The 12,690-nt window shown below is 36.7% G+C and overlaps 1 protein-coding gene across 1 annotated transcript in view; it reads right to left on the bottom strand.

The window, feature by feature from the left end:
* The window catches only part of PIK3R4 (phosphoinositide-3-kinase regulatory subunit 4), an 83,333-nt gene that overhangs the window by 46,745 nt on the left and 23,898 nt on the right, over nt 1-12,690 (bottom strand). The window contains exon 8 of the mRNA XM_060099053.1: nt 6,022-6,195. Coding sequence (XP_059955036.1) covers nt 6,022-6,195 — 174 coding nt within the window. The remainder of the gene's footprint in view (nt 1-6,021; nt 6,196-12,690) is intronic.

Here is a 12,690-nt window from a genome sequence, read left to right as displayed (position 1 = left end):
GAATTAGTGAGCTCAAAGATAGAAACTAGAGATCTAAAAGTAGAAGAAAGAGAAATAAGATATTTAAAAACTGAGGAAATTCTTAAAGAGCTATCAGACTCCTTTAGGAAGGACAACATTAGGCTAATAGGTATCCCAGGAGAAGAGAAGGAGAAGGAAACAGAGTTTATTTAAAGAAATAATAGCTGAGAACTTCCCAAGCCTGGGGAAGAAACCAGATATACAAGTCCATGAAGCTAAGAGAACAACATCTAATTACCTTAATGCAAAAAGACCTTCTCCAAGACATATTGTACTAAAATTGTCAAAAATCAATGACAAAGAAAGAATTTTAAAGGTAACCTACAAAGGAACCCCACTCAGGCTACCAGATTTCTCAGCAGAAACTCTACAGGCAGGAGTGAATGGGATGACATTCTCAAAACATTGAAGATAAAAACTGTCACCCAAGAATACTCTAGCCAGCAAAGTTATCATTCACATATGAAGGAGAAATAAAGAATTTCCCAGACAAACAAAAGCTGAGGGAGTTCATCAACACTAGACCTGCCATCTACCAGAAACAAAAAGGCAGAAGTACATAGAACTTTGAGTAAGGTGATAAATAGACTCAGAAAATAGCAACTCTTTATGAGAACAGGTTTTTAAACACTTTATTATAGCATAATAAAGGAGGTTAAAGGGGGGAGGAAAGCAGAAAAAACAACTATAGCTACTTCAATTTGGTAACAAACTCACAACATAAAAAGGGATCGTTTGAGACAACAAAAAGACAAAGAGGGAAGTGGAAAAGGACAGAACCCAGAGGTAAATGAAGATGCCATCAGTAGAAAAAGGATTATTTTACCTATGCAATGTTTTATACAAACCTCACAGTAACCACAAAACATAAATCTAGAGCAGAGACAGGAAACATTAAAAAAATGAGGGGGGCTTCCCTGGTGGTGCACTGGTTGAGAGTCCGCCTGCCGATGCAGGGGATACGTGTTCATGCCCCAGTCCGGGAAGTTCCCACATGCCGCGGAGCGGCTGGGCCTGTGAGCCGTGGCCACTGAGCCTGCGCGTCCAGAGCCTGTGCTCCGCAACGGGAGAGGCCACAACAGTGAGAGGCCCGCGTACGGCAAAAAAAAAAAAAAGGAAACTGAGAAAAATATCACAGAAAACCACCAAACCAAAATGGCAAACAGAAACACAAGGAAAAAGAAACAATGAAGATACAGAGCAACCAGAAAACAAAAGATTAAATGGCAGTACTAAGTCCTCATCTATCAGTAATCACCCTAAATTTAAATTGATTGACTTCACCAATCAAAAGACACAGAGTGGCCAGATGGATTAAAAACAAGACCCAACTATATGCTGCCTCCAGGAGATTCACCTCAGCTCTGCAGACAGACACAGGATCAAAGTGAAGGGATGGAAGATGACACTCCAAATTACAGCCTAAAGAGAGGGAATGTAGCCAAACTCATATCAAGTAAAACAGACTTCAAGCCAAAAAAAGGTAACAAAAGGCAAAGATGGACAGTATATAATGATAAACAGGACAATTCACTGAAAAGACATAACAGTGATTAATATACATATATACACCTAACATAGGAGCACCAAAGTATACAAAACAATTATTAACAGACCTAAAGGGAGAAACTGACAGCAACACAGTAACAGTAAGGGCTTTAACACCCCATTTACATCAATGGGTAAATCATCATCCACACAGAAATAAACCCACACATGTGGACAACAAAAGAGCACATACAATGGAGAAAGGACAGTCTCTTAAATGGTGTTGGGAAAACTGGACAACTACATGCAAAAAAGTGAAACTAGACCACTATCTCTCACCATACACAAAAATTAACTCAAAATGAATTAAAGACCTGAAAGCACACAACCACTAAAAGAAAAAATATGCAGCATGCTCTCTGACATCAGTCTTAGCAAAAATCTTTCTAGCTATGTCTCCTCGGGCAAGAGAAAGAAAAGCAAAAATAAATAAATGGGACTACACCAAACTAAAAAGCGTCTGCACAGCAAAAGGAACCATCAACAAAACAAACAACCTACTGAGTGGGAGAAGATATATGCAAGTCATATATCTGATAAGGGGTTAATGTCCAATATATATAAAGAACTCATACAACTCAACAACAAAAAAACAAACAACCTAAACAAAAAATGAGCAGAGGAGCTGAACAAACATCTTTCCAAAGAAGACATACAGTTGGATGGCAGACACATGAAAAGATGTTCACCATCACTAATTATAAGGGAAATGCAAATCAAAACTACAATGAGCCATCACCTCTCATCCATCAGAATGGCTATTATCAAAAAGATGAGAAATAGTAAGTGTTGGAAAGGATGTGCAGAAAAGGAAACCTCATATACTGTGGGAATGTAAATTGGTGCAGCCACTATGGAAAACAGAGTGGAAATTCCTCGAAACATTTAGAACTACCATAAGATCCAGCTATTTTGGTGTATTTATCCAAAGAATAAGAAAATACTAATTCAAAAAGATATATGCACCCCTATGTTCATCACATAGCTTTATTTACAATAGCCAAGATATAGGAGCAACCTAAGTGCCCATCAATGGATGAAGATGTGGTATAAAGATGCAATGGAATATTACTCAGCCATAAAAAAGGTGAAATCTTGCCATCTGCAACAACGTGGATGGACCCTGAGTGTATTATGCTAAGTTAAATATGTCAGGCTGAGAAAGAAAAACACCATATGATTTCACTCATATGTGGAATATAAAAAACAAACAAAAAAAAGGTAAAATAAATGAACTAAACCAAACAAAAGCAAGCATATAGATACAGAGGACAGAGTAATAGTTACCAGACGGGGAGGGGCAGGGAGGAGGGCAAAATGGGTAAAGGGGATCAACTGAATGATGATGGACAGAAACTAAATTTTTGGTGGTAAGCACACTGTAGTGTGTACAGAAGTAGAAATATAATGTTGTACATATGAAACTTAAATGATGTTATAAACCAATGTTACCTCAATAAAAAGTAAATTTAAAAAATAAGAAATGATAAAAAAATACTATTTCATGCTAATATTACTTATATAAATAGGGGAAGAGAAGAAAATTGTTCAAGGTATCTGTCTCCAAAGTTCTCCCATTTCCAATTCTTCTAACTACACATGGAGGTGATTTTGATCATTTCATAAACACCCCGCAGCCTCTGGGGCCAACAAGGGAGGGCTGGTAGTTTCCCTCTCACAACAGAGAAAATGAGGACTGGAAAAACATTGAAAAACCTCCGAAAAATAAATAAACTCAAGATGAACTGGCGGAGTTAGGCACTAGATGAGACTGAATTAGTGGTCCCGATTCTTTGCGTCATCTCTGTTATACAGTCACTCTTGCCTGGTGCTCATGGTGTACAAAGGGTACTTCTCTGTCCCTCCCTCTTGTCTCAGTCACAGTACCTGCTCTAGCCAATGGAATGTCAACAGATGTAACACAAACAGAGGCTTGAAATGTGTGGCATAGCTAGGCTTCTGCGATCACCCAGAACATAACCTGGGTGGTTGCTGCCCCTCCAACCTGGGCCCCAGAATGAGACAGATAAACCACAATCACCACGGGCGTCTGGGAGATGCAAGGCCTAAAGCAGAGCCGCCCACTGAGCTCGCAAATGCATGCTGAGAACTTGACCAAAGGATTTACTGTGATTTTGTGGTTGATTGTTGTACAGCATTATTATATCAGTCAGTAGCTAACTGATACAAAGAACCTCCAAGACTCCAAATACAAGAAACCAGAATCGAAGATTTCCCATAGAACATCCATTATATTTCCAATTATCTGGGGACAAGCAGATGGAAAGGTGAGTTTTCATAATGTCTAAGTGGGAAGAGTATAGTTTTTAATCATGATAATCACCACCACCACAATAATTCCCTTTAAGAATCACTACAACAGGCTAACCACACATAAAGACAGAACAGAGAGGTGCGTACAGTTTATCACTTGTTTTAAGTAAGTAGGTGTTTGTAAGTTATTAAAAACTTTCTTCTTTTAAATAGTTCAAAATGCCAACAAATGACTATTTGCTTGATTTTTCTCAGCAAGGGTTTTTTTTTTTCTCCCCATAGCTAGTACCAAATTCAGTTCCAGTTCTAAGGGAGCATCACACCCAAAAAGTTGTACCACATTGGGTTTATTCTATACCTAAAGATAATAATTTACTTTGATACTAAGCTTAAGATACATGAGGACCCCATATGTTCATCCTATGACCAATGACTAAAACTCATAGGACTCAGAAAAATTTCTGCAAAATTTGACAGGAGGGGTAAAAAACTATCTTTTATGATAAGTTTTGCTTAAAAATTGATGGACATCCATTTTGCAGATAAATAAAATGCTAATTATATGCCATATTAAATCTCAAAAATAATTTCCAAATAATTAGGCAACAGAAGGAATGTATTATGTGAAATTAGAATATACAAGTACATATTTATATACAAAGGATTTTCATTAGAATGAAGAAGATCAAAGTCAAAAGCAAGAAAAACTCGACCCTTAGGAGGTAATGCCACTTTCACAGGAGAAAAAAAGAAAACACTGATGTGAGAATTCACACAATGAGAATGAGCAGGAAAATATTCCAGGCAGCAAAATATGTGTGTTAAGATGATACATTTTCTCTTTAATATTATTATGAAAAGTGGTGCTTTCTACATCTGCCTTACACTACACAGGATCAGAAATTCAAAAAACATTCTAACATCTTTTATTATATTAATAATTTTTGTTTCCCAAGCTATTAGCTCTTTTAAAAATTAGGAAGAAAACAGAGATGACTCCCTCAAGGTTTAGCACTCTGCAGCTTACACAAAAAATCAAAAGCATTTCAGTGTAATAGAGATTTTTATCATGATTATGTTGCCAATACTCAGAACTTTTCTAATAAATTTGTCATTATTTTTAACATAATCATCAAAAACATTCAAACCAAATTAGTGTTACAAACTAAACGAATGATTTTAAATATTAAGAGTGCAAAATAAGAAACCTACATATACTCAGATTTCCACAAAATTTTTCTTTTAAAAAGCTACATTCATGCCTAAAAACTTCCAGACATTTTATACCTCTCTACTATCTAACCATCTAATTTCAACTATCAAAATAAAAACTCCTTTGTCTTTTTTCTCTGAGGATTGACTCAAGAAAAACCTATTAACCAAATCTAACTAATTTTGGCTTTCTATAAATTTTCTTGGCAAAGCATTCAGCAGCAATAAAGTATTTTATCTAAAAAGGCAATTTCCTAAGATTTCATGTCTTCTCAGTACAAAGCCAACATGCAATCTTATCAATACACTGGTTACTTTCTTAAAATGAAGTGTTAAGAAGACTAAGAGCTTCTAATATTTTTAATTTTACAGTGTGTCACATGTACCTGGTTTGCTCTTATTCTGAATTTTAAGTTGATGGACCTAGATAACTGTTATAAAGGTCAAGGAATTAATTCCTTTCATTGGTTAATAAAATTAACAACAGTAGTAACGTCAATACTATGAATGCTTAACTGGCGATCAGTACAATGACACAGACAAGTCACAGACAATCCTCCACATCCAGTTTCAACTTGATTAATGGTCAAGTGTCCAAAAACATAAGCTGACACTTCAGAGCAGTTAAAGACTTAATCCACATTGTGTTTAAACAAACAAAAAAAAATCTTCATTTTTCAAGGATCATCAAGACTTAACTACAGATTAAAAACAAAGGTGTATTTCCCAACCTGGGCTGGAGGGCCAGTGCTCCTGTGTGTGTGCCTATGTGTCCCTCACATACATACAAGCATGCAGGCATAAGCATGCACATGGATGTGCACACACAGACACACACACAACAGGGACAATGAAGCTGAAAATCTCACTCTAGATTGCCTAGAAACTTTATAACGCCCTATCAGTTGTTGTTTCTCTTACTACTCCTTAATTTTCCCATCCTAATTTTGAGAAACAAAAACTTACCAATATCGCTGGCAAATTCATAGACATGGGGTTTTTGCAGCAGCCCTAACTGGCACATACAGGTAAGGGCATTAAGAGCTTTCACAATAACAAATTCCTCAGCATCACTAAGGCCTTGTTGCAGCAGGGGTTTGAGAATTGAGGAGCTTTGCCAGCCAACATAAGCAGCAACACCTGAAAAAGAGAAGCAATGTTACATGATTGTTTTATACCTGAAAGTACAAATGCCATTAAGTAAAACAATAAAATTAATCAAAAGTCAAATATATTGAGCAACAATCCAGACAGGGACGCTGCATTTCCTACCCAGCATAATAGATGAAAAAGACCCACACCAATGCAAATCGGCAAGAAATTCTGCAACACCAAGGGAAAAAAAGATCCTATGAGCTTACAGAAAGAAAATACAGATTCCCTAAAAAGGAAGTAGAATCAGACTGGCATCAGATGATCTTCAGCAGCAATGTAGGCTAGAACACAACAGGGCAAGACCTTCAAGTTTATGGAAGAAATTTTATACCCAAACTGTCAATAAAATAAGAAAACAAAAATAAGTCATTTTGAGACATGCCAGAACTATATGTGTTTACCTCCCATGCAAACATTTCTAAGAAAGTTCTTACGGATGTACTCCAGAAAAATAAAGAAAATGTAGAATGTACAAAATGGTAGATATAACCCAGGAATTCAATGGGGAAGAAAGGATAATAGCTAATAAAGAGCTAGAAATTAATCAGCCCAAATTAGACCTAAAGGTCAATAAACTTTGAAAATGTTATCAAGAAGAAAAATAGAACAGACTACAAGCAATAGATAAAACTGGTAAGAAAGAAGCTAGATAACATAAAGTGAGGAAGGTATATTACTTTTCTCTCTAAAAGGAAAACAGAAGACTCTGAAACTCCATGACAAAAAAGTTGGTCAAGAAAGTCATAGTGTAAAAATGAAATAAATTACAATGTGCATTTAGTAGTTTGCCGACGATAGAAAAAAGAATCCACTGACCCTGAGGCTATAAACATTCTCATCAAGTGATAAAGGAGTTATGGCATTAGAATTGTGGTGAAGCAGTTATAAATATAGTGCACTACTTGGCTCTAAAGTCAAAAAAAGTTACACATTCTTAATCATGTAAATTGTTTTGACTTTTCAGAATCAGTCTATACAAGCACAAAAGACTTTATTACAATTACATAACAGAATGTAAATATTATCAACTATGAAAATGCAATTGTTTAGTTGAACTGTCAATTAACAATTAGTTGAATTATCAACCCACAAAAGAATTAGAATGGAAGAAAAGCGAAAAAAAAGAAGGGAGCAAGGGAGGAAGGGAGGAAGGAAGGGAGGAAGAAAGGGAGGAAGGAAGGGAGGAAGGAAGGGAGGAAAGGAGGAAGGGAGGAAAGCAGGCACTAAATTCCTTGTAGTCCAACTCAGAAGTAGACCAATAAGAAACAGGTTGAATTATTTAAAGATATAAAAACAACAAACTAAAGATCTGAATCTCAAAACAGAGGTGAAGGGGGATAAGGGTATGATATGACTGAGTTAAATCTTCATGTGGCATAGAAAAAAGTCAAGAGATAAAGTGTAAAGTTGATAATCCTAAAAAGAGTAATATGAAAATACTATTTAAAGACATGGCAATAATCACCTGAAGATATCAAACCAAAACCACAAACCAGAGTAGGTGCCTCTGGAAAGTGCAACTGTTGCCTTTCATACTTACTTCATATATTTTGAATGATTTGCAAAAGCATATTTCCACTAAATTGAGAAATAATTTTAGAATTTTTTTCTGTAATAAAAGAAAAAACACTGTCTAAAATTCCAGTGGATTATATTTAAAAACTTTACAAACTGAAATGTATAATGAGCTAAAATAGCTCAAAATATTTTGGAAAAGAAGAATGACATCTGGGGAGCTTATTCTACCAGATACTAAAGTTGCTTATAAATATATAATAATTAAAATATAATATAGCTATAAAAAGAGTATAATATTGAGTACAGAAGTAGAAAAAATCGATGGAATAGGATATCTAGAAAAGTAACCCTAAAAGATATATGCATACAACAGATGATAATAGAAGCTTCACAAATCAATGGAAAATGAATGAAATGTTTAGTAAATAGTGTTAGGAAAATTGGTTATATTTCTGAGAAAAATTTAGATTTCACCTCATACCACAGCCCCAAATAAAGATCAATTAAACAGTTCATATTTTTATGTGAAAAAATAATGCATTAAAACAAAGCAGGGCTTCCCTGGTGGCGCAGTGGTTGAGAGTCCGCCTGCTGATGCAGGGTACACGGGTTCGTGCCCCGGGCCGGGAAGATCCCACATTCCGCGGAAAGGCTGGGCTCGTGAGCCATGGCCGCTGAGCCTGCGCGTCCGGAGCCTGTGCTTCGCAACGGGAGAGGCCACAACAATGAGAAGCCCGCGTACCGCAAAAAGGAAAAAAAAAAAAAACAAAGCAAAACACCCGGGAGCTGTGAGAACAAAGAAGAGAAAGGGAAATCTCTCCCAGCAGCCTCAGAAGCAGCGGATTAAAGCTCCACAATCAACTTGATGTACCCTGCATCTGTGGAATACATGAATAGACAACAAATCATCCCAAATTGAGGAGCCAGGAGTCAGTGCTGTGCCTCTGAGGGAGAGCCAACTTCAGGACACTGGTCCACAAGAGACCTCCCAGCTCCACATGATATCAAACGGCGAAAATCTTCCAGAGATCTCCATCTCAACACCAGCACCCAGCTTCAGTCAACGACCAGCAAGCTACAGTGCTGGACAACCTATGCCAAACAACTAGCAAGACAGGAACACAATGCCACCCATTAGCAGAGAGGCTGCCTAAAATAATAAAAAGTCCACAGACACCCCAAAATACACCACCAGACGTGGACCTGCCCACCAGAAAGAAAAGATCCAGCCTCATCCACCAGAACACAGGCACTAGTCCCCTCCACCAGGAAGCCTACACATCCCACTGAACCAACCTTAGCCACTGGGGACAGACACCAAAAACAAGGGGAACTACGAACCTGCAACCTGCAAAAAGGAGACCCCAAACACAGTAAGATAAACAAAATGAGAAGACAGAAAAACACACAGCAGGAGAAGGAGCAAGATAAAAACCCACCAGACCTAACAAATGAAGAGGAAATAGGCAGTCTACCTGAAAAAGAATCCAGAATAATGATAGTAAAGATGATCCAAAATCTTGGAAATAGAATAGACAAAATGCAAGGAACATTTAACAAGGACCTAGAAGAACTAAAGATGAATCAAGCAATGATTAAAAACACAGTAAGTGAAATGAAAAATACTCTAGATGCGATCAATAGCAGAATAACTGAGGTAGAAGAACGGATAAGTGACGTGGAAGATAAAATAGTGGAAATAACTACTGCAGAGCAGAAGAAAGAAAAAAGAATGAAAAGAACTGAGGACAGTCTCAGAGACCTCTGGGACAACATTAAACGCACCAACATTCGAATTATAGGGGTTCCAGAAGAAGAGGAGAAAAAGAAACGGACTGAGAAAATATTTGAAGAGATTATAGTTGAAAACTTCCCTAATATGGGAAAGGAAATAGTCAGTCAAGTTCAGGAGGCACAGAGAGTCCCATACAGGATAAATCCAAGGAGAAATACGCCAAGACACATATTAATCAAACTGTCAAAAATTAAATACAAAGAAAACATATTAAAAGCAGCAAGGGAAAAACAACAAATAACAAACAAGGGAATCCCCATAAGGTTAATAGCTGACCTTTCAGCAGAAACTCTGCAAGCCAGAAGGGACTGGCAGGACATATTTAAAGTGATGAAGGAGAAAAACCTGCAACCAAGATTACTCTACCCAGCAAGGATCTTTCAGATTTGACGGAGAAATTAAAACCTTTACAGACAAGCAAAAGCTGAGAGAGTTCAGCACCACCAAACCAGCTTTACAACAAATGCTAAAGGAACTTCTCTAGGCAAGAAACACAACAGAAGGAAAAGACCTACAATAACGAACCCAAAACAATTAAGAAAATGGGAATAGGGACATACATATCGATAATTACCTTAAATGTAAATGGACTAAATGCTCCCACCAAAAGAAAGAGAGTGGCTGAATGGATACAAAAACAAGACCCATATATATGCTGTCTACAAGAGACCCACTTCAGACCTAGAGACACATACAGACTGAAAGTAAGGGGATGAAAAAAGATATTCCATGCAAATAGAAAGCTGGAGTAGCAATTCTCATATCAGACAAAATAGACTTTAAAATAAAGACTACTAGAAGAGACAAAGAAGGACACTACATAATGATCAAGGGATGGATCCAAGAAGAAGATATAACAATTGTAAATATTTACGCACCCAACATAGGAGCACCTCAATACATAAGGCAAATACTAACAGCCATAAAAGGGGAAATCGACAGTAACACATTCATAGTAGGGGACTTTAAAATCCCACTTTCACCAATGGACAGATCATCCAAAATGAAAATAAATAAGGAAACACAAGTTTTAAGTAATACATTAAACAAGATGGACTTAATTGATATTTATAGGACATTCCATCCAAAAACAACAGAATACACATTTTTCTCAAGTGCTCATGGAACATTCTCCAGGATAGATCATATCTTGGGTCACAAATCAAGCCTTGGTAAATTTAAGAAAATTGAAATTGTATCAAGTATCTTTTCCGACCACAATGCTATGAGACTAGATATCAATTACAGGAAAAGAGCTGTAAAACATACAAACACATGGAGGCTAAACAATACACTACTTAATAACGAAGTGATCACTGAAGAAATCAAAGAGGAAATTAAAAAATACCTAGAAACAAATGACAATGGAGACACGATGAGCCAACACCTATGGGATGCAGCAAAAGCAGTTCTAAGAGGGAAGTTTATAGCAATACAATCCCACCTTAAGAAACAGGAAACATCTCGAATAAACAACCTAAACTTGCACCTAAAGCAATTAGAGAAAGAAGAACAAAAACATCCCAAAGTTAGCAGAACGAAAGAAATCATAAAAATCAGATCAGAAATAAATGAAAAAGAAATGAAGGGAACGATAGCAAAGATCAATAAAAATAAAAGCTGGTTCTTTGAGAAGATAAAAAAAATTGATAAACCATTAGCCAGACTCATCAAGAAAAAAAGGGAGAAGACTCAAATCAATAGAATTAGAAATAAAAAAGGAGAAGTAACAACTGACACTGCAGAAATACAAAAGATCATGAGAGATTACTACAAGCAACTCTATGCCAATAAAATGGACAACCGGGAAGAAATGGACAAATTCTTAGAAATGCACAACCTGCCAAGACTGAATCACGAAGAAACAGAAAATATGAACAGACCAATCACAAGCACTGAAATTAAAACTGTGATTAAAAATCTTCCAACAAACAAAAGCCCAGGACCAGATGGTTTCACAGGCGAATTCTATCAAACATTTAGAGAAGAACTAACACCTATCCTTCTCAAACTCTTCCAAAATATAGCAGAGGGAGGAACACTCCCAAACTCATTCTATGAGGCCACTATCACCTTGATACCAAAACCAGACAAGGATGTCACAAAGAAAGAAAACTACAGGCCAATATCACTGACGAACAGAGATGCAAAAATCCTCAACAAAATACTAGCAAACAGAATCCAACAGCACATTAAAAGGATCATACACCATGATCAAGTGGGGTTTATTCCAGGAATGCAAGGATTCTTCAGTATACGCAAATCAATCAACGTGATACACCATATTAACAAATTGAAGGAGAAAAACCATATGATCATCTCAATAGATGCAGAGAAAGCTTTCGACAAAATTCAACACCCATTTATGATAAAAATCCTGCAGAAAGTAGGCACAGAGTGAACTTTCCTCAACATAATAAAGGCCATATATGACAAACCCACAGCCAGCATCGTCCTCAATGGTGAAAAACTGAAACCATTTCCACTCCGATCAGGAAGAAGACAAGGTTGCCCACTCTCACCACTCTTATTCAACAGTTTTGGAAGTTTTAGCCACAGCAATCAGAGAAAAAAGGAAATAAAAGGAATCCAAAACAGAAAAGAAGAAGTAAAGCTGTCACTGTTTGCAGATGACATGATACTACACATAGAGAATCCTAAAGATGCTACCAGAAAACTACTATAGCTAATCAATGAATTTGGTAAAGTAGCAGGATACAAAATTAATGCACAGAAATCTCTGGCATTCCTATATACTAATGATGGAAAATCTGAAAGTGGAATCAAGGAAGCACTCCCATTTACCACTGCAACAAAAAGAATAAAATATCTAGGAATAAACCTACCTACAGAGACAAAAGACCTGTATGCAGAAAATTATAAGACACTGATGAAAGAAATTAAAGATGATACAAATAGATGGAGAGATATACCATGTTCTTGGATTGGAAGAATCAACATTGTGAAAATGACTCTACTACCCAAAGCAATCTACAGATTCAATGCAATCCCTATCAAACTACCACTGGCATTTTTCACAGAACTAGAACAAAAAATTTCACAATTTGTATGGAAACACAAAAGACCCCGAATAGAGAAAGCAATCTTGAGAAAGAAAAACGGAGCTGGAGGAATCAGGCTTCCTGACTTCAGACTATACTACAAAG

Source organism: Mesoplodon densirostris, chromosome 5 (assembly GCF_025265405.1).
Source record: "Mesoplodon densirostris isolate mMesDen1 chromosome 5, mMesDen1 primary haplotype, whole genome shotgun sequence".
Classification (NCBI taxonomy): Eukaryota; Metazoa; Chordata; class Mammalia; order Artiodactyla; family Ziphiidae; genus Mesoplodon; species Mesoplodon densirostris.
Note: the sequence above shows the minus strand (reverse complement) of the source record. Positions and strands in the feature narration are given on the sequence as shown.